The sequence below is a fragment of the Dermochelys coriacea genome, chromosome 1 (genome assembly GCF_009764565.3).
Source record: "Dermochelys coriacea isolate rDerCor1 chromosome 1, rDerCor1.pri.v4, whole genome shotgun sequence".
Taxonomy (NCBI): domain Eukaryota; kingdom Metazoa; phylum Chordata; order Testudines; family Dermochelyidae; genus Dermochelys; species Dermochelys coriacea.
Genome location: NC_050068.2, coordinates 111277344 through 111299954, shown reverse-complemented (window position 1 = coordinate 111299954; position 22611 = coordinate 111277344). Strand labels below are relative to the sequence as shown.

Genomic DNA, 22611 nt, shown 5'->3' with positions numbered 1-22611 from the left:
AATGTGTCTCTCTGTGGGTGCTCCACGACCCACCCTCCTTCCCTCTACTTCAGAGTTCTAGTTGTTGACTGTGCAGTAGAGAAGGAACTGAGGAAGGATTGCCTGGGAACACTGGCTAGCCTTGTGGCAGGCAGGGAGCAGCGCATGCATGACTGGGACGACTGCTACCAAAGTTCTCTGATCAACAGCGCAGGAAAGCTATTGTTGTTGTTTTATTAATAAAACTTTAAAACTTAGCCACTTGGTGTGGCTCCTTCATCTCCTCCCCTAATGATCCTGCTGCCTCAGCCTGATCACCTGATGCCTCAGGCATATTGGTAACATAAATCTGTCATATTAATAAAATAATAGTGGTGAGCGTGGGGGCTCCCCCTGTCACTCAAAGGAAGGAAGAAAGTGTTACTGCCCGTGCCCTAACCTACCTTCATACTCTCACATGTTCAACCCAAGGCTGGCCAAGCCTGGGTGTAACATAAGAAGAAGAGGGGGAAGGGTGGACGAGAATTCTGTCCTGTGCACAGGCCGTCCAGGATCCGCTGTTGATCTCTGACTTGCTTTGGCTCTTGAGAGGATTTTTAAGTCCTGGGTTCTTCCAGGGGCATTTCGTTCAGGGACCTCTGTCCCCCATGCTCTTTGTACCAGTCCAAACTGGCTTTCTGTGGCTTCCTCAGCCTTCCTCGGCTTCAGGGATGCAAAACCGTTGTTTTTCCCCCTCGCTGGCCTTCACCGTCTCACTAGTTTTTGCAATCCCCGGCAGTCTTGTTTAGCTTACTTCTCTTTTCTCACAGCTGATCGGGGTTGGAATCCAGGCTCCCGTCTTTCTTGGCAGTAGAGGGTCTGCTTGTGTGCATTGGCCTTCGGCGGCTGGAGTCAGCTTCTTATTTTCAGACCTAGCTGTATTGTCGAGTTAACCCGTTCCTTTCTCCCTTCCTCCCCCTTTGGCCTCTCGCAACCTGCAAAGGAATCTTTCGCTCCACACTCACACCCTTCAACCCCTCCTAAAATTCTTTCCCACGCATATGTGTATATAGGCGCTAGCAATATACAATGCTGGTGCTTACCCAGGGTGAGCAATTTTACTGTGACTGGGACATTCCCATGGGGCAATTTTACTGTGATTGTGACAGGGACTGCCCCCCTAGGGGGGCACGGCGGGTCTTTTGGGGGTGGGGGGCATGCGGCGGATCCAGACCAGCCCCTGAAGGGGCAGGGAGGACTGCCACCCAGTCCCTCCCCGCCCCCAGCTCTGTTCCAGTCCTGCCCCCAACCGTGGCCCCATCCCCAGCCTTGGAGCAGCTCTGCGCCCAGCTGAAGGCCTGGCGTCGGCTCTGCTCCCACCCCAGCCTTACCCCCTGACCACGGCTCCATTCCCGCCTGGGACTGAGGCTGGGGCCAGAAGTGGGGCCAGGAGCGGAGCAGCGGTTCGGTCCCTGGCCCCACTCTTGGCCCCCTTACCCATGTCTGCTTCGTCTCTCCCCCCACTCCTCCAGCCATGCCTGGCTCCAGGGGCGGGGGCAGCGTGGCCCTCAAAAATTTGGGGACTTCCTCATGCCATCTGATGACACTATTTTTCCCCCTGCTGGGCAGAAGTGGAACTGATCTTGCAGCTTTCCAAATTGGGGAGGAAGTTAGGAAATACAGTCTGATTCCCCTGCTGAAGCAACCAGAATTGCAAATGGGGAGTAGGGATCTGGACTTTCGCTGGTTGCTTGTCTGAGTGCTTGATCCTAACTGTCACTGTTCTTAAAATAATAATAATAATAATAATAATAATAATAATAAACTGATGTGAGTGGATCAGGAGAAATAAATCACTACTATTAAATGTGCTCTACACAGTTACCTTTTTTAGAAATATTTTATTTAGTAGTTTTCTTAGAAAGCTTTCAATGTTAGTAAAGAGGATTCTACAGGATGGTGTTAGTATATAACAACGTAAGATTTTTTTTTTAGTGAAATCTGAATTTAAAGTAACTACAGAATTTGAAAATAACTTGTACCTTAAACAATATAATTTGTTTCCATATTACATAGGAACACCATAAAAGATCAATCCCAAAAGATACTTGGAATCTTCTGTTAGACTTTGGAAATATGATTGCAGATGATATGTCAAACTATGATGAAGAAGGTAATTAATATGAATTTTAATATTTTTAAAAATTGGATTTAGCAAAATTGAAATAATGCTGTAAATAAACGCCAAAACACAATTTATACCCAATGTTTTAAAATGTCTGCTATTGGGAGCAGAGCTACAACTATACTAGATCATATTTGCTGCCGAGAATGTTGCATGTAAGTAGGCTGAACAGGATCTTGCTTTAATATGCAGATGCAAGTAAGCAGTCCTTGACTGCATTGGTATAGTACGTGCTATCTAACATATTATGTTACAGGTGCCACAATAATATTGTGTATTCTCATTCAAAAATCTTTATTAGCTTTAAATTAATGCTACTAAACTTGGAAAAATATCTACACAAAAATAGATTTTTAATAGTGTATAGAAGTCGAAGTGAAAATTTTAAGTTTATGAAAATATTCATTAGTTCATAATCGATGCAAATATCTAATAATAAAAACTAAACATTATCTCCTCTAGTAAAAAATTATTAAGGACAAATATCTTCTGCATTTTGATGTTCTCACGAACATATATTATGCTGTGGTCCCAAATCTACAAACACTTATACATGTTGAGTATCTTTATGCATGTGAATAGTTCCCATTATATGAATGTCTCTAAGAGGAGTACCATAATCTTGCTTTCAACTCAAGTTTATTATAAACATCTCATAATATGAATTATGATACAACTTGCAAATAGTTTTCGCTATGAAGTATTGCTCAGAGAGAACATGCTTTAATGTTTTCCTTTATTAGTTAGGCACATTTTCTTTGTGAAAGATTGCCCATGCCATCACCTTGTTATATCCAGTCCAATGACTAAGATCAACTTCATGCTGCGAAGTTGATATCCCTTGTGTTTAAAGACTAAATAGATTTATTTTAAGTGTTATGACTTTTTACATTGTTTGACTTCTCTTTAGGAGCATGGCCTGTTCTCATAGATGATTTTGTGGAATATGCACGACCAGTAGTCACAGGAGTAAAGCATAAAACCTCCTAACCACAGACACTTCCAAATGGACTAAGTTTGCAGTCTGAACTCTATCAGGTAATGAAGACCTTTTCTCCGATAACTGTGCACACCGTCACTGGTTTCAATAGTCGTGGCAAGATGCCACTGACAAAACTTGAAATTGCTCCTTTCTGCCTAAAGAAAATGATGGCTGACTCATGGACATAGCAAGAAGAAACTCAAGATAGCCCAGGCTGTTCATAGGATATTGGCTTCAATTATTGTGCTGGTTGTATCATATAGGATGTAGATTTTGCATGATTTTATACTTTGGAGAAGTTTAACTAGAAGCCATTTTAAAGTTTTGACAGCACGGCTTGCCATTCAGTTCATGATCCAAGATGAACACCAGCAGTTACATAATTAAAACTGTATTATATTGTACTTATATTAAAAGCAGTATTTGTGGTATATAAATTAAATCCCTAAATAAAACTTATGTAGTATGTTGTATTTTTATACAAGTCAGCTCTGTGTAAGTATCTGCCCTAATATAAACTTGTAACAAAACACTTACTGAAACTTTTTTCTTGGTGCCAGGATTCTAGATTTATATTTTTACACTCTCAGAAATGTACAGACCATGTCTGTTTTTTTCCCCTTGTAAGATTAACTTCTTCATCACAGTGTTCACTTGATGTGTGTGTGGTTATGTTAGCTATCAATAGCATTGCTGCACAAGGACTGCTCTACATTGTTTTAACTCCAAGAATGGTTTGAATATGATTATTTACACTGTTGATTGATTAGTTTTTTTAAATAGACCCTAAAACAACCAAAGACACATTTTTATAATTCATAATTGATAGATAAACATAATTCAGTTTTTCTTCATCTTTACATTTTCCCTTTACTTTTTTGTAAATAATGACTTGGTGGGATTTGAGGATTTTAGTAGCCTTCAATTTACTGTAAAATAGCTAGGTTCCATTTAAATGCAATATTCTGTGCATGCAGTTCCTGATATGATCTCAACCCCAAAAAAGAAGGGGGAAAATAAACGCACACAACCACAATATGGACAGTATATCTTAACTCCCCTTCTTGAAAACCTTTGGCAGGGGGTTGATTTTTTTTCTCTACATTATGAAGCCTCTTGCTTCTTCGTTCTAAATATTTTGTAAAACAAATAATAGTTCTTCTTTGAATAATGTCCCTGTGGGTGCTCCACTTCAGGTGCGAATGTGCCTTAAACCCTTGATCAGAGATTTTCTATTAGCCGTGTTCATTTGGCCCACACAAGCATCCTAAGTATCTTTAAACCTCACACTAAGGCTATATAGGGTTGTGCAGGCAATCCACCCTCAGTTCGTTCTCAGTTCCTCCTTGGCCTGAGCTAGATCCCTAATGCGTCTGCTTGGAGCGTGCCTTGGCTAACTTCTTGTTTATAGTTTAGTGTTAGCATTAACTAGTTGTTAGTAGATAAGTAGTGTGAGGATTAACTTTGTGCCTCTCCCTCCCTTTGGGAAGCCTTTCTCTCCTGGCATGGTGTACCTAGCTCTACAGGATTCAAACATCTCCCAGTCAGCAGCAGCCATTCTTAAGTCCACCACTTGGGAGAGTCGCATGTCTACTAGGAGGAGACTTCTGCCTGGCCCTTAAATCCAGGGCAAGGAAGAACCAGGAGATCAAGTTGAGGCGGCTGCTGATGGAGCACTCCCTTCAACCTGCTTTAGAGAGTCATGTTAGGATATCCCTGCTTTGGACATCTGTCTCTGAACAGATCCAGTGCCCCTTTGACCTCAGCACAGATCTAGTAAGGGCAAGACTTGTGAGGCCGCAGTGAAGTCTCCCAAGAAGAGGATCACTGGCTCCCAGCATAAGGAGACTGCTCTCAAAAGATCTTGGTCCCCCACTAAGTCCATGGTATCAGAAGCCTCAACCTCTCTGCTCCATACCATAGAGGTGAAAGATTCCTCCAATACTAGTGAGTCCAAATAGTCCCAGAGTTCTAAGGAGAACCACGGCTCTGACAGAGCCCTGGTACTGACTATAGGGACAAAGAGGACAAGGATAAGCGCTTCTCCAGCCCATTACTATTGAGCATGGCTTTATCGTTGGCACCTCCTCAGTTGGGACAACCCAGTATCACAGAACCCAAGTGTGTGACACCATCGGTACCCACTTTGGTATGCTCAAAATCTATAGTACGGTCTGCTTCGATTGCAAGCACGCTACCATGGTGGTACGAATCCTTCACTTGGTACCGCAGGAATTCAGATACTCAAATGACTTATCAGTGGCTGATTGTCCAGAATCTCCACTGCTCATGGGTACTAAATGCTTCTTGGTATCAAGAGCCCAGTCTCTGGACTACCATCGCTCTCTGGTACTGCTGGACTCTCCACCCTTTTCCACTTGTGCACCCCTTTTGGAGGATACCCAAGGAGGAGGAAGACTTCCTTCAGTCTCATCCAGGGTTCTCTTGCACATCTACATGTTCTTTGACTCTCATAGGGAAGATCCTCATGCTTGACACCAAGGATGGTGGGACCAACCCTGGATGACACTTTCTTTCCCATTTGGTTCCTCCCAATGGCCATACTGGGATCCCTGGGCTGAATACTGATAGCAACTTGTCAGATTACCAGTTCTGACACATTGGAAGGTTAGAGATGTTCAATCCTCTACTCCCCAACCAGGTCCCCAATACAAGGAAAGGTTTGAAGAACAGAAGTCTAGGGCAGATGAAGAAGCCACCCCTCACTCCTATCTCTTTATCATCTCCAGATGTGGCAGTTATGCCTCCACCACCATCGATGGTTGATGATTTCCTGTAATTTCAGGACCTTATAAAGTGAGTAGCCAGTACTCTTGAAATACCACTCAAAGAGATCAAGAATTTGCAACACAAATTGCTTGACCTTTTGCAATCTGCAACACTCACTAGAGTTGCACTACTCATTAATGAGGCATTCCTGGACTGAGCAAAGACAGTTTGGCAAACATCTTGTAACATTCCACTAACTTGAAAACAGGTGGGTAAAAGGATTCTGAATTTTTATTCTCGCATCATTCACCTAATTCTCTGGTGGCGGATGTGGTGAATGAGTTGGGTAAGCAACACTGCTCAGTCTACCCCATATGACAAGGGCCGAAAGCATTTAGACCTCTTTGGATGGAAGTCCTATTCTTCCTCAACTCTGCAGTTTCCGATCGCAAACTATCAGGTGGTCATGGCCAAATAATAATTTCACAAACTAATAAATTTACAATCTTTTTATTGATTTTCCACAGGAACAGAGGAAACAATTTCATGCCATTATTGCCGAGGGTAAATTATTAGCTAGAACTTCTCAAGCGTTCTTGGATGCCACATACACCAATGCCAGCTTCATCTGTGTGGTAGTAGTTATGCGCAGGGTGCCCTGGCTCCAACTCTCAGGGTTTCCAAGAGAGGTTCAGAACACTGTTGAATGCCTCCCCTTTGATGGTTGAAAGCTGTTTGCAGAAACCACAGATGAATCTCTTCACACAATGACAGACTCCCTGGCCGTTTTATGATCTCTGGATGCACCAAACTCCCCATGAAGAGGCATATGTTCTAGAGAAAAAAGGCAGCTCCTCCTTCTTCCAAAAGTTCCAAGTCATCATTGAAACAACAATTTTGACCAGTTGGTCAAGGGTTTGAATCCTCCTACACCTCTGATTCAGCAACTTGTAACCCTTTGCCCATCTCTCCCCTTTTGAAGACTGTTTTTCCCTTTCCAGCATGCTTGGAGGTGGATCACTACAGCCAAGTGGGTCATAAAGGTCATAACATCATGCTACGCTGTCCATTTTTTATCCATCCCCCTCCCTCTCTCTCTCAAGCCTTTACTGAGACAAGAAATAGATTCTCTTTCAATTAGGAGCAATAGAGCCAGTCCCATCTCCTCACAGGGGTAGGGGATTCTATTTGAGATATTTCCTTGTGCCAAAGAAGGATGGAGGGTGGAGACCAGATTTTGGATCTAAGGCTATTAAACAAATTTGTAAAGTCTCATAAATTCAGGATGGTGACTCTGACTCTGATAAAATGCATATATCAGAGGCAGCTGATAGGTGTCTTGTAGGTCCAGGGCTGAAAACCAACTTCCATCTAGTGACACACCCATTTAACAGAAAATATCTACGTTCTACTATAGGCCAGGATCATTTTCAATACAGAATACTTCCCTCTTGCCTTTCCTTTATCCTACGGGTGTTCTCAAAGGTCCTTGCGGTAGTGGCTGTTTATCTTCGTCAAGAAGCGATTTTAGTTTTCCCATACCTCAACAACTGGCTGCTCAAGGGTAAGTCATACCAAGTAGTGCTGTCATCTGCTCAGACATCACTCTCTCTTTTCCAGGAATTAGGTCTTCAGCTCAATGTAAGAAAATCCACACTGATCCTTATACAGAGAATACAGTTCATACAGTGTATTTGAATTCAATGACAGCCATGGCATACCTTCCCATGGAAAGATTCTTAACTTTATTACATCTAATCAGGACCATTGAGGGGAGACTTTAATCCTCAGAAAGAAACTATCTACAGTTTCTGGGTCATATGGCAGCTTGCGCCTTCATGACCAATCATGCAAGACTTTGACTGCTGCTCCCAGGGCTGGCTCAGAACAATCTATTCACAAACCAGACACAGTTTGGACAAGCAGGTCACAGTCCCTCTTCATGTAAAGAACTCCCTAGACTGGTGAAAAGATCAGCTCAACGTTGATGTTGGCACTCCAGTTGTTCACCCAACTCCAACAATAATTGTGACAACAGATACATCTTTGTTGGAATGGGGAGCTCATCTCAGTGCCATCACAGCTCAGGGCAGAGGGAAACCAGTCTCCACATCAACCTGTTGGATCTCAGGGCAATCAGGAATGCTTGTCTTCATTTCCTACCCGTCATCAGGGCAAATGCATTAGGATCATGACAGACAATTTGGCCTGCCTGTTCTATGTCAACAAACAAGGGGGAGAGCAAGATCCCCCTCCTTGTGCACTGAAGCAATAAAGCTGTGGAATTGGTGTACAGCCCATCAGGGAGGTAAACGGCTGAAATTTGGATCTGGAGTTCAGTACACCACAGCTGATGCCCTCAGCAGGTGTTTCTCCAAACGCTCCACCATATATTCCAGAATTGGGAACTACAAGGTGTGGACCTCTTTGCTGCCATCAGGAACAAGAAGTATTGTCTGTATTTTCTCAAGCAGGTGTCTAAGCTATTAGGCTCTGGGAGACACCTTTCTCCTATCTTGTACGAAGAGTCTATTCTATGCATTTCCTTCAACACTGCGAATACAGAGACTAATGAACAGGATCAGACATGATACGGTCAGTGTTCTCCTTATAGTACCGACCAGGCTGAGACAAACTTGGTATCCTTACCTGTTTCAGCTGTACATCCACACAGCAACCAAACTTCTTATCATTCCTCATCTCCTCTCCCCAGACAAGGGTTATTTACTTCATCCCAACCTACGGATCCTCCATCTCAGGGCATGGTTCCTTAATGATTTGTGTGATTAGAATCTAGTAGTTCTGTGGAACTACAGTAAATGTTACTGAATAGTAGAAAGGAGTCAACCCAAATTATTAACCTGCAGAAGTGGAAGAGTCAGCCATTAGTGTCGCTGCCACCGACCCATGTCTGAACCCTTGTTGCTTTCAGCTAGTCTGGACTACCTGTTGGACTTAATTTTGATTTCTTTATCAGTTAGCTTGATTTAAGATTAATTTTGCAATATTAGCTTTTCATCCTCCAGTAGAAGGATTTTCTATATTTGCTCACCCTGTGTCTTTAGATGTATTAAGGTTTTGGGAAAACTCTTCCCCAAGTTAGGGACCCCACTCCACCTGGGAACTTCAACTTTGTACTTAGATGTCTCTCAAGACCTCCATTCAAACAAGGACAATCTGCTCTTTGCTTCACTTATCCATGGAGGACTGCCTGTTTAGTAGCTATCATGTTGGCTCGTATGGTCAGAGAAATTAGGGCCTTGACGGCAGACCCTCCTTCCCACTTTATGGAGTTATTCAAGGACAAAGTTTCTTTACATCCACACTGTAAGTTCTTACCTAAGGTACTATCAGAATTTCATCTTAACCAGTCCAGTTATCTTCTGGCTTTTTCCAAAACCACAAAAGTCTCAACAGAAGACTTCTTTTCATACATTAGAGATTAGGATGACAATGCCCTTCTATCTAGATAGGACCAATCAATTTCAGAAGTCACCTAGACTGTTTGTTTCCATTGCGGTCCATGACTTCTGCCAAGAGATTGTCGAGGTGGATTTCCGTGTGTATTGTCACTTGTTATGGTGCAGCTGGTGTTCAACTCCTCCCTACCCCCCAGGTGACAGCACATTCTACCAGATCACAACATCCAGGGCATTACTCAAAAACATTCCAGTATCTTCAGTACATATGTATAGTACATAGAACACCAAGTCTTGTTCCATGCCTTCAGTTCAGGTGCAGCACTTGGTAATGTCGTCCTGTCTTCAGTTCTGGACTCAATTCTGAAGCTCCCTGCTCCAGGTGACTCCCAAGTAGTATCTCCACAGGAAGTGCAGCACCCATAGGGACACTACTCAAAGAAGAAGAGGTTACTCACCCTGTGCAGTAACTGTAGTTCTCTGAAATGTGTGTTGCTGTGTGTGCTCCACTACCTGCCCTCCTTCCCCTTTGCTTCAGATTGTTCTCTGTGGAACATTTGGATGGAGGAAGGAACTGAGGGAGGTTCATTCACACAACACTACATAGCCTCAGTGCGAGGTGCAAGGATATATAAGACACATTCATAGGCCAAATGGACCCTGATGACGGAAAATGTCTGATCCAGGGCTCAAGAGGAGCATGAGCACCTGAAATGGAGCACCCATAGGGATGCACGTCTCAAAGAAGTATAGTTACTCCACAGGATGACTAACCTCTTCTTATGGTGTAAGTCCATGCAATATCACTGACTTCAGTGGAGTTGCATCAGTTTATACCAAGTCTGTATTTGGTCAATCATCTCTGTTTTCCCATGATCTGTACCTTTCCGCAGGTGACCGCTGTGGTTTAGCACAACGGATTAATCTTGTCTTTCTCAACAGTGTCTTCCTATCCATAAGCACAAAAAGTGCATATGATAGAGAGGTTTCATTGGAAAGTATTCAACATATTACTTTAACATACAGGGCTCTTATAAACACTACCTCATCCTGCTGAGTGTGTCGTCATCATTGTAGAAGTTTTTGTTAAAGCAAAGAGCTGTTAATTACTTACAACTACGAGTGATCTTTCCTTTAGTCAGAGCTGAATTGTCACAAGACCCTTAAAGGCATTAGCTAATCTTCTGAGCTATGTAATTTATTGATTGATCCATCTTTAGATCATATTCTATATCAATAATGTAAACATTTCATAACCTGTTGTACTATTTTGCTTCATCAGTCATGAAGATCTGCAGGACTCATCATATTTTAAAAAAAATCTCAACATTTTGACTTATTAATAAGTACTTGACTTCTAATATGTCAAGACAACATCCAGTAATAAAGCATCTCTCCATAAATATCATGTTGACAAGGGAAATATTACCGCCATTCTTTCTTCCACTTGTATGAATTTAAATTGTGCATGCTGGTAAAAAGTGGGGATGGAAATCTGTATTTGTCTGAATCCTGAAATGTCCTGTAATAAGTTCCATAGCAGAAATGTTCTAACTAAACCATTGGCAATTTTTTTATTGTTCTTAGTCTAGTTTTACCCATATTGAGCATTTGTAAACGCATCTTGCTTGACAGTTTATCCACTAGATGTCAGTATCTCAGTCCTTAGACAACTTTCTCCTATCTGTATGGGCAATTAGTATATAATATTTATAGTAACTACGAAATAAAACTATTTTACTTTAACCTCTGAAGCCTCTGCTTAGAAATACATTTGTATGCATAATTTAAATTATTCTACAGAAATCAAATGCAGCTAAAGCAAGAAAAGCAAAAAGGATTGCATTGTTTTTACAAAACCAAATAGGTGAATAATCTGTAGCCATTAGATATGAAATGTTTAACACTTTCCAATATCCTCAACTATATTTATCCAACCAAATGCAATAGCATAGTCCTTTATCAAACAATGTTGACCTGAAATATAGTTATGTACATTACAAACTAAGCATGAATTGCGTTAATCTATAGTTCTGTTATAGGCAATTGGGTAGCTTCCATTACAGCAGAGCTTGTGAAACATTTGGTCATGCTGAACACTTGCTAGAATCAATCTAATTGACACCTCTTCCTCTTTTTTTAAATTCATGTACTATATAAAATTCATTTTTACTAAGGGAAAACATTTTAAAAATATAGAGGTTATCATTCAGCTGAGTCTTGCAACCAGGTTGGGTTTGTCTGCTTTTGCCCTTCTGACTCTGAGAGGAAGGGGGCGCTCAGTGCTCCAGAGGATCTACAGTTTCCCTGGACACACGCACCTTTATCCACCCACTTTTAAGCCTTACTTCTATTAGGGCTCTTTCTGGAAAACAGATTCCATGTAAGGAAGACTGGACAGGAGTTCCACAGTGCAGTTTGTGAAATTAGCTGGCCAGTAGGGTGCAATTCATTATTGCTTAGGTGGAGTACCCCACTTCCATGTTGCTACTGGTTTTCAGCACCTCTGATGCTGTGTCTGGAATTTAGCCTAGATCCTCTTACATAATAGCATAGAACAATACCCCTTGGCTGTTAAACCAGAGACATATTAAATATAAATATCTTGCTTTCATATAATTACTTTACTTTACCAGTTGCTTTTGTCCTTTGTTCAAACTTATTCAAATGGGACTAGCTATGATTTGGCATTTAGGTAAACCGGTATATTGATAACATCTAAGATGACCTGTTTATAACAAAAATTATACAAAAATTTGTCATCAGGTTGTTCACTGCATACAATATTAGTGCCTAGACACACTGTGTATTTTTTTTAAAGTTGGTGCCAATTTGTTTGGTTTGACTTGTTAGAATATCTTAAATTTATCATGGAGTTTGTACTTGATAGTTCTAAATCAATGTGATTTATCATGTTATCATGTTAAGGAGAACAAGCCTGCAGGCATTCACCCATGCAATGCACCTCATGAGAGTCTTGCTGCTAAGTAAGCTGTACATCTGTAAATTTTGTGATAATGGAAAAAGAATAAATAGACATTCAATATAATGCATCAAAAACAATAAATTGTTTGGTGTTTGGTTTTCGTCTCTTTTCTTGTTTGGAAATCTTGTGGTTTTACATTTCAGCATATTTTTTAGATCCTTGCATTCTTATTCAGTCATTCAGCAGATTACAAAGATCTAACAAAAATGAGGTTTTTAGTATTTAAGCTTAAAAGAAAATTGTCCATTTTGCTTAGCTGGGCAGTCTCATATTTCAGAAAGTTTAGATATCCTTCTTGCAATGTTTAACTGCAGTGATGGAATCATTAAGGTACAATGTAGTTGACCAAACATCTGTCTCAGGTCCAGGCTGCAAACTCCAAAATAAACTTCCTAGCATCAGCTCCTTCCACCTCAATTCTCTACCTGCTCATAGATCTTGATTTCCAATGGCATTCTTTCCAGCACACCACCTATACTCCTTAGGGAGCAGTTCTAGGCCCACATCTCTTTTTATTGATCTCACATACATCTAGCCTTAAATCATGTGGACATATTGTAGTACAATTTTTAATAATTAATATGAAAGTGCACTAATGGGGGGGTGACAGACACCTTGCTTTTTTAAAGAAGTTATGTAACTTATGACAATGAGAATATGGAGCTCGATGATTTTAATACGTAAACGAGGTTGTTTTTCTTTGTCACTGAAGCAGTCTTGGAGTAAGGTAAAAAATGTAATCAAGTTCCTGTAGCACCAAGGTTAGGGTGGACACTCTATTAAAGCTGGTGCTAAGGCAACACTAGAATACTAGGGAGTCTGGTATAGAAATCTGACTAGAATAATACAGTAGCATGTGCTGTCCCTTTGCCATGGGAGCCCTTCTTGGTCACAGTGAAATGAGGAAGGTGTGAGGAGAAAACCAAGATGCTCCTTTTTTTTTAAATAGGAAGACTATTGAAGGAGTAAGAACAGTGGATGTCTCAGGAACAGTACAAGAGCCTCCTGAGAGGAGGGGAATAAGACGCTGATGTGTGGACCCCTTCCCCAGCTGCTATTTGCAACTTCTCTGTAAATATGTAAGAGTGATTTCGTACTCCATCCATGCTTCCACTTGTTTCACCTCTAGCACCATGGTGGGAAAAGACTCTCCCTTAAAAGTGACCTGCACAAAGCTTTTAAAATCAGATAAGTACATAAGGGGTGTGGGAGGGAGTCACTCAACACAGAGCCTGCTCACCATCCCCCTCTTACCGTTCACTGCCACATCTCATATTGTTCACCCTTTGCAGTTTACTGCCTCCCCTTCCCCTTCATTTCGCATTGTTCCCAATTGCAGTTTGCTGCCTCCCTTCGCTCCTGCATGGTTCCCCCTTGTGGTTTGCTCTTATCCTCCCCACCCCCATGTTTTTTTTCCCTTTGCAGTTTGCTGCTCCCTCCCTGACTTGTATGATATCCCCCCTTCCCTCACCCTGCAGTACTCTATCCCCCTGTTTTGTAGGCCCTCCTTCCCTTCCTTTTCCTTTCTTCCCCCCATCTTGGGTGGTCCCCCTTGTGATTCCCTCTCCCCTGTGATTTGTTGCCTGTCTCTGAGTCCTGTTGCTGCTGTACCCAGCCCACCTCCCCTTGCTGTTTGCCTGCCTCGCCCAATCCCACTTGTCCTGTACATCCACATGTACCCATGTGTGTGTCCCCCCCCACTTTGTTTGATTCTCACTCAGTGCATTCCCCTCATTTATATAAACCCCCAAACTCCCAATGCAGCTGGAGAAGCCAATTTTCCTTGCCATGCACACTGCTGCATTCCCCTCTCCCCTTCATTTGCATGATTAACTCCTCCATTTTGTGTTTGTGTCCTCCGACTCCCATGTGACTTCGTGTGGAGGAGCGGCTAGTGGCCTTCCCCTTCACCTCATCCCTTTATTATTGACATCTTCTTCCCCCCTGCTCCCTCCCCCCAGATGTTCCTGTCACCTGCCCTCAATGGCAGATGCTCCAGAGGCTTCATCTATGGGGGGAAGACTGAGGGAGGGGATTCCCAACCACTGTCATTGCCCCACCTCAGCTTTTTCCCCTATCCACTCCCACGGCTACCCCCATCATGTCTTCTGGCAGCAGAAGGCACAGGCAGGGATTTCACTGCCAAAATCACTATCAGTGGAACCCCCTCAGTCAGCAAGAAGGAGCAAGGCAGGAAAAGGGGACAAAATCCTCCCTCCTCCTTTGCTGCTGGGTCTGACTATAGCATGGAGAAAATGGGCATTTTGGGTGGTGGGGGGAGTCTTTGTTCCCCTCAAGCCCTTACAGGCCTATGGGTGGTTCCCGCTTCCGTCCTGCCCTTCTGCACCAATGCTGCTCATCTGCTTCCCCTTGTGTCACTGAGGAAACTCGTCTCCATCAGCCATCTCCTGCGGGGCTTCAGGGCCCCACATACATTCAGGTGCTCGCATTCCCTTGGAAGTTACCCTCTAGCTGCTGAAGATGGCATATGGCTGGGGCAGTTTGGAAGGGTCCTTTGTAGTGCCCTCTCAGGGCCTTCTGTCATATCCATTATTCACTAGGGAGGCTTCAGGGTGGATAAAAATCAATGATTTTTTTTTTATTTAATAGGATTGTTTTGATAGAATGCTTTTTGAGGAAAAGATTATAGCTCAAAGATATCTCATCATGGAATAGGGATTATAAATTATAATTCTATAGTATGAGACAATATATTCATATAATATTTAAGAAAAGTTTTGTAAATGAGTTTCAATAGTTCATGGATTAGGGACCCAATCTTATAGTATTCCAGGGGCTTCTGTATAAATTATTTAGGTTAATCTTTCTATCTACCCAATGGGACTCAGTGCTCAGTCTAGAAGATACCATCAGAGATGCTTAGTTTTGCAGTTCTCAGGCTGTGGATTTGTGTCTCCAGAGATAAGATGTTTGTTTAACAGCAAAAATGTGTTTAAATAAATAAATAATATATAGAAGTGAGAAATAACAGACCTCAACCCTATTGTTCCTCTGCAAATATGTGTACACAGGGTGAAACCCTTACCTCTCCCTAAAAGTGCAAAGTTTCAAAAAGTTCAACAAATAGAAGGTTGTTGGGGTCGGAATAGATCTGGACAAGGAGAAGAAGTCTGGAGATAAATGTGGAAAGGGAGAGACAGGCAGTAGAAACAAAAGTGAAACTGTTTGAGCAGCATATTCCAGAAGTCTTGAGGCCTTTCTGAGTGTAGCCTTCATTGATTTGAGATCTACCATACCATTCTCTCACCAGAAGGGAAAACCTATAATGGCAGCAGGCTGTAAAAGAGACCCAGTTTGGGAATATTTTAATGAAGTTCCTCTACCTGTGAGTAAGACAGGCATACATGCAAAATGCAAACGGTGTAACAAAGAAATGCAAGGCCTGGTTGCCCAAATGAAACAACATCATAAGAAATGTTCCTTCTCAGGAGGAAATTGCATTGAAGATGGTGAAAGGAACATGTCTGAACATGCAGGATCTTCAGCTTGGAAAAAAAAAAAAACTTTTTATTTCGTACTTTTTTCTTAAGGACTGTCTATCTCCCTTCTGAATGATTCTTGAATTGTCAAGTTTGAGCAAAAAATAGTTTGTTACTCTATGGTACTATCATTTTAGATGCAATTAGACAATCCAGGAAGTTTTTGGAAAGCGTAGGGGACAATTTCCTGGTGCAAGTGCTAGGGGAGCCAACTAGGGGGAGCGCTTTTCTTGACCTGCTGCTCACAAACCGGGTAGAATTAGTGGGGGAAGCAAAAGTGGATGGGAATCTGGGAGGCAGTGACCATGAGTTGGTTGAGTTCAGGATCCTGACGCAGGGAAGAAAGGTAAGCAGCAGGATACGGACCCTGGACTTCAGGAAAGCAGACTTTGACTCCCTCAGGGAACAGATGGCCAGGATCCCCTGGGGGACTAACATGAAAGGGAAGGGAGTCCAGGAGAGCTGGCTGTATTTCAAGGAATCCCTGTTGAGGTTACAGGGACAAACCATCCCGATGAGTCGAAAGAATAGTAAATATGGCAGGCGACCAGCTTGGCTTAATGGTGAAATCCTAGCGGATCTTAAACATAAAAAAGAAGCTTACAAGAAGTGGAAGGTTGGACATATGACCAGGGAAGAGTATAAAAATATTGCTCGGGCATGTAGGAAAGATATCAGGAGGGCCAAATCGCACCTGGAGCTGCAGCTAGCAAGAGATGTCAAGAGTAACAAGAAGGGTTTCTTCAGGTATGTTGGCAACAAGAAGAAAGCCAAGGAAAGTGTGGGCCCCTTACTGAATGAGGGAGGCAAGCTAGTGACAGAGGATGTGGAAAAAGCTAATGTACTCAATGCTTTTTTTGCCTCTGTTTTCACTAACAAGGTCAGCTCCCAGACTGCTGTGCTGGGCATCACAAAATGGGGAAGAGATGGCCAGCCCTCTGTAGAGATAGAGGTGGTTAGGGACTATTTAGAAAAGCTGGACGTGCACAAGTCCATGGGGCCGGACGAATTGCATCCGAGAGTGCTGAAGGAATTGGCGGCTGTGATTGCAGAGCCCTTGGCCATTATCTTTGAAAACTCGTGGCGAACGGGGGAAGTCCCGGATGACTGGAAAAAGGCTAATGTAGTGCCCATCTTTAAAAAAGGGAAGAAGGAGGATCCTGGGAACTACAGGCCAGTCAGCCTCACCTCAGTCCCTGGAAAAATCATGGAGCAGGTCCTCAAAGAATCAATCCTGAAGCACTTAGAGGAGAGGAAAGTGATCAGGAACAGTCAGCATGGATTCACCAAGGGAAGGTCATGCCTGACTAATCTAATCGCCTTTTATGATGAGATTACTGGTTCTGTGGATGAAGGGAAAGCAGTGGATGTATTGTTTCTTGACTTTAGCAAAGCTTTTGACACGGTCTCCCACAGCATTCTTGTCAGCAAGTTAAGGAAGTATGGGCTGGATGAATGCACTATAAGGTGGGTAGAAAGCTGGCTAGATTGTCGGGCTCAACGGGTAGTGATCAATGGCTCCATGTCTAGTTGGCAGCCGGTGTCAAGTGGAGTGCCCCAGGGGTCGGTCCTGGGGCCCGTTTTGTTCAATATCTTCATAAATGATCTGGAGGATGGTGTGGATTGCACTCTCAGCAAATTTGCGGATGATACTAAACTGGGAGGAGTGGTAGATACGCTGGAGGGGAGGGATAGGATACAGAAGGAGCTAGACAAATTGGAGGATTGGGCCAAAAGAAATCTAATGAGGTTCAATAAGGATAAGTGCAGGGTCCTGCACTTAGGATGGAAGAATCCAATGCACCGCTACAGACTAGGGACCGAATGGCTCGGCAGCAGTTCTGCGGAAAAGGACCTAGGGGTGACAGTGGACGAGAAGCTGGATATGAGTCAGCAGTGTGCCCTTGTTGCCAAGAAGGCCCATGGCATTTTGGGATGTATAAGTAGGGGCATAGCGAGCAGATCGAGGGACGTGATCGTTCCCCTCTATTCGACACTGGTGAGGCCTCATCTGGAGTACTGTGTCCAGTTTTGGGCCCCACACTACAAGAAGGATGTGGATAAATTGGAAAGAGTACAGCGAAGGGCAACAAAAATGATTAGGGGTCTAGAGCACATGACTTATGAGGAGAGGCTGAGGGAGCTGGGATTGTTTAGTCTGCAGAAGAGAAGAATGAGGGGGGATTTGATAGCTGCTTTCAACTACCTGAAAGGGGGTTTCAAAGAGGATGGCTCTAGACTGTTCTCAATGGTAGCAGATGACAGAACGAGGAGTAATGGTCTCAAGTTGCAATGGGGGAGGTTTAGATTGGATATTAGGAAAAACTTTTTCACTAAGAGGGTGGTGAAACACTGGAATGCGTTACCTAGGGAGGTGGTAGAATCTCCTTCCTTAGAGGTTTTTAAGGTCAGGCTTGACAAAGCCCTGGCTAGGATGATTTAACTGGGACTTGGTCCTGCTTTGAGCAGGGGGTTGGACTAGATGACCTTCTGGGGTCCCTTCCAACCCTGATATTCTATGATTCTATGATTCTATGAATTGTGATAAAAAATAAATAGCTGAAATAGGCAGGTCTTCCTTTTACAATTTCACCTTTAAAGTAGTTCTGTCAGTGAATGCAATGAGTAATACTAAAGGAGCAGTATGGTAATAATAATTAAATAACTGCATTGACTTGTTTTGTTTAGGAGAATCCATCCTCGACATACAGGATTCTGAAGACTATCCACCCTCAAGATCACCATCATTTTCTCTAGTTTCAGAGTTATCTGCCAACGATAGTGTTTCAGTCACATCATGTATGCCACATAGCCATAGTAGATCACGTGTAGCAAAAAGAAAAAAAAATCTCCATCATCCAGAAACAACCACAGATAAGTTTTGTGATAAGAACCAGCAGATTACAAAAAGAGATGACTGATGAAAAAGTTGCCCAGTTTGTTTATGGAACAAACTCTCCTTTCCGTATGGTTGGGAACCCACATTTCATTAACATGGTTCAGTCATTAAGACCAGGATACAGTCCATCCAACAGCACAGATGTTGCAGGCAAATTGCTGGATAAAGTGTACAAAAGAGAAATTGAGCAGTGTGCAAAAGGTCTAGAGTAGGAGTGGCCAACCTGAACCTGAGAAGGAGCCAGAATTTACCAATGTACATTTCCAAACAGCCACAGTAATATGTCAGCAGCACCTCCCATCTGGTCCTAGAGCCTCCCACCCACTGGTAGCCCCACGGATCAGTGCCTCCCTATCCTTCCCCGCACCTCCCAATCAGCTGTTCCGTGGCATGCAGGAGGCTCTGGGGGTGGGGGATGAGCAAGAGCACAGCAGGGTCAGGGGAGGGAAGGGATGGAGTGGGGGCAGGGCCTGTGGCAGAGCTAGAGGTTGAGCAGTGAGCACCCCCCAGCACATTGGAATGTTGGCGCCTGTAGCTCCAGCCGTGGAGTCGGTGCCTATACAAGGAGCCGCATATTAACTTCTGAAGAACTGCATGTGGCTCTGGAGCCACAGGTTGGCCACCCCTGGTCTAGAGAGTAAAATTGTTAACCTGAGTCTTGATGGGTGGAGCAATGTCCACAGTGATCCCATTGTATGTGCTTCTGTGACAACAGAAGAAGGGAATGTCTTCCTTACAGAAACAATTCATAGATTCATAGATACTAAGGTCAGAAGGGACCATTCTGATCATCTAGTCCGACCTCCTGCACAGCGCAGGCCACAGAATCTCACCCACCCACTCCTAAGAAACACCTCACCTATGTCTGAGCTATTGAAGTCCTCAAATCAAAGTTTAAAGACTTCAAGGAGCAGAGAAGTCTCCCTCAAGTGACCCATGCCCCATGCTACAGAGGAAGGTGAAAAGCCTCCAGGGCCTCTCCAATCTGCCCTGGAGGAAAATTCCTTCCCGACCCCAAATATGGCGATCAGCTAAACCCTGAGCATATGGGCAAGATTCACCAGCCAGATGCTACAGAAAATTCTTTCCTGGGTAACTCAGATCCCATCCATCTAATATCCCATCTCAGGGGATTAGTCCTATTTACCCTGAATATTTAAAGATCAATTTCTTACCAAAATCACATTATCCCATCATACCATCTCCTCCATAAACTTATCGAGTAGAATCTTAAAACCAGATAGATCTTTTGCCCCCACTGCTTCCCTTGGAAGGCTATTCCAAAACTTCACTCCTCTGATGGTTAGAAACCTTCATCTAATTTCAAGTCTAAACTTCCTGGTGGCCAGTTTATACCCATTTGTTCTTGTGTCCACATTGGTGCTCAGCTTAAATAATTCCTCTCCCTCTCCTGTATTTATCCCTCTGATAGATTTATAGAGAGCAATCATATTTCCCCTCAACCTTCTTTTAGTTAGGCTAAACAAGCCAAGCTCCTTAAGTCTCCTTTCATAAGACAAGTTTTCCATTCCTTGGATCATCCTACTAGCCCTTCTCTGTACCTGCTCCAGTTTGAATTCATCCTTTTTGAACATGGGAGACCAGAACTGCACACAGTATTGTAGGTGAGGTCTCACCAGTGCCTTGTATAATGGTACTAAAACCTCCTTATCCCTACTGGAAATGCCTCTCCTGATGCATCCCAAAACCGCATTAGCTTTTTTCACAGCCATATCACATTGGCAGCTCATAGTCATCCTGTGATCAACCAATACTCCAAGGTCCTTCTCCTCTTCCGTTACTTCTAATTGATGCGTCCCCAACTTATAACTAAAATTCTTGTTATTAATCTCTAAATGCATAACCTTACACTTCTCACTATTAAATTTCATCCTATTACTATTACTCCAGTTTACAAGGTCATCCAGATCCTCCTATATAATATCCCGATCCTTCTCTGAATTGGCAATACCTCCCAGCTTTGTATCATCTGCAAACTTTATTAGCACACTCCCACTTTTTCTGCCAAGGTCAGTAATAAAAAGATTAAATAAGATTAGTCCCAAAACTGATCCCTGAGGAACTCCACTGGTAACCTCCCTCCAGCCTGACAGTTCGCCTTTCAGTAGGACCCATTGCAGTCTCCCCTTTAACCAATTCCTTATCCACCTTTTGATGTTCATATTGATCCCCATCTTCTCCAATTTAACTAATAATTCCCCATGTGGCACGGTATCAAATGCCTTACTGAAATCTAGGTAAATTAGATCCACTGCATTTCCTTTATCTAAAAAATCTGTTACTTTTTCAAAAAAGGAGATTAGGTTGGTTTGGCACGATCTACCTTTTGTAAAACCATGTTGTATTTTGTCCCATTTACCATTGACTTCAATGTCCTTAACTAATTTCTCCTTCAAAATTTTTTCCAGGACCTTGCATACTACAGATGTCAAACTAACTGGCCTGTAGTTACCTGGATCACTTTTTTTTCCTTTCTTAAAAATAGGAACTATATTAGCAATTCTCCAATCATTCGGTACTACTCCTGAGTTTACAGATTCATTAAAAATTCTTGCTAATGGGCTTGCAATTTCAGGTGCCAATTCCTTTAATATTCTTGGATGAAGATTATCTGGGCCCCCCAATTTAGTCCCATTAAGCTGTTTGAGTTTCACTTCTACCTCAGATATGGTAATAACTACCTCCATATCCTCATTCCCATTTGTCATGCTACCGTTATCCACAAGATCCTCTTTAGCCTTATTAAAGACTGAGGCAAAGTATTTGTTTAGATATTGGGCCATGCCTAGATTATCTTTAACCTCCACTCCATCCTCAGTGTTTAGCGGCCCCACTTCTTCTTTCTTTGTTTTCTTCTTATTTATATGGCTATAGAACCTTTTACTATTGGTTTTAATTCCCTTTGCAAGGTCCAACTCCACTCGACTTTTAGCCTATCTCACTTTATCCCTACATGTTCTGACCTCAATTAGGTAGCTTTCCTTGCTGATCCCTCCCATCTTCCACTCCCTGTATGCTTTCTGCTTCTTCTTAATCACCTCTCTAAGATGCTTGCTCATCCAGCTTGGTCTACAACTCCTTCCTATGAATTTTTCCCCCTTTCTTGGGATACAGTGTATCAGTACACTGTCCTCTCTTTTGATTTACATGGGGCTCCCACAACTTTCCAACAACTCATGGACAACCTGTTGCATCCACATGGCAAGTATTTACAACACACACTTTGCTTCTCTACAAAAATGATAAAAGCCATTGTTTCATGTTCTCTGTGTGTGTATATAAATCTCCCCACTGTATTTTCCACCAAATACATCCGATGAAGTGAGCTGTAGCTCACGAAAGCTTATGCTCAAATAAATGTGTTAATCTCTAAGGTGCCACAAGTACTCCTTTTCTTTTTGTGAATACAGACTAACATGGCTGCTACTCTGAAAGGTGGTTCCTGTCGCTACAATCTTTCCACTTCAGAGTACAACATAGGTCCAGAATCAAGCATTGATACATCAGGAAATGCATACACAGCAGAATACTTACTAGAAGTAGCAGTAAAAGTTTTAATAAACTGAAAAAAATTCAAATGTCTAGTATGCAGCTTGGTCACAGACAATGCTGCAAATGTATCCAAGATGAGAAGAAATTATTTAGAAGAGAGTGAAGAGAGTCCCAAGATAATAACATACGGTTGCAGTGCTCATTTGATGCACCTCCTAACCAGAGACTTCAGTGTTCAAGAAATAAAGGCTAATGTTGTTAAAATTACAATATATTTCTGTAACAACCACTTTGCAGCAGCTGCTCTGAAAAAAGTGGGAGGAACCAAGCTAACTCTCCCATAAGATGTGTGATGGATCTCAGTAGTGGATGGTTTTGAGCACTATTTCAAGAACTGACCTAATCCGATGACAGTTTGTGAACAAAATCGTGAAAAAAT

The 22611-nt window shown here is 42.6% G+C and overlaps 1 protein-coding gene across 4 annotated transcripts in view; it reads left to right on the top strand.

The window, feature by feature from the left end:
• DCUN1D2 (defective in cullin neddylation 1 domain containing 2) overlaps positions 1-12334 on the top strand; it is a 66303-nt gene extending 53969 nt beyond the window's left edge. For all 4 annotated transcript variants that reach the window (XM_043507149.1, XM_038386553.2, XM_043507210.1 and 1 more), the window contains 2 exons: positions 2035-2131; positions 3054-12334. In XM_043507149.1, coding sequence (XP_043363084.1) covers positions 2035-2131; positions 3054-3133 — 177 coding nt within the window. In that variant the 3' untranslated portion in view covers positions 3134-12334. The remainder of the gene's footprint in view (positions 1-2034; positions 2132-3053) is intronic.
• Positions 12335-22611: the final 10277 nt, after the last annotated feature.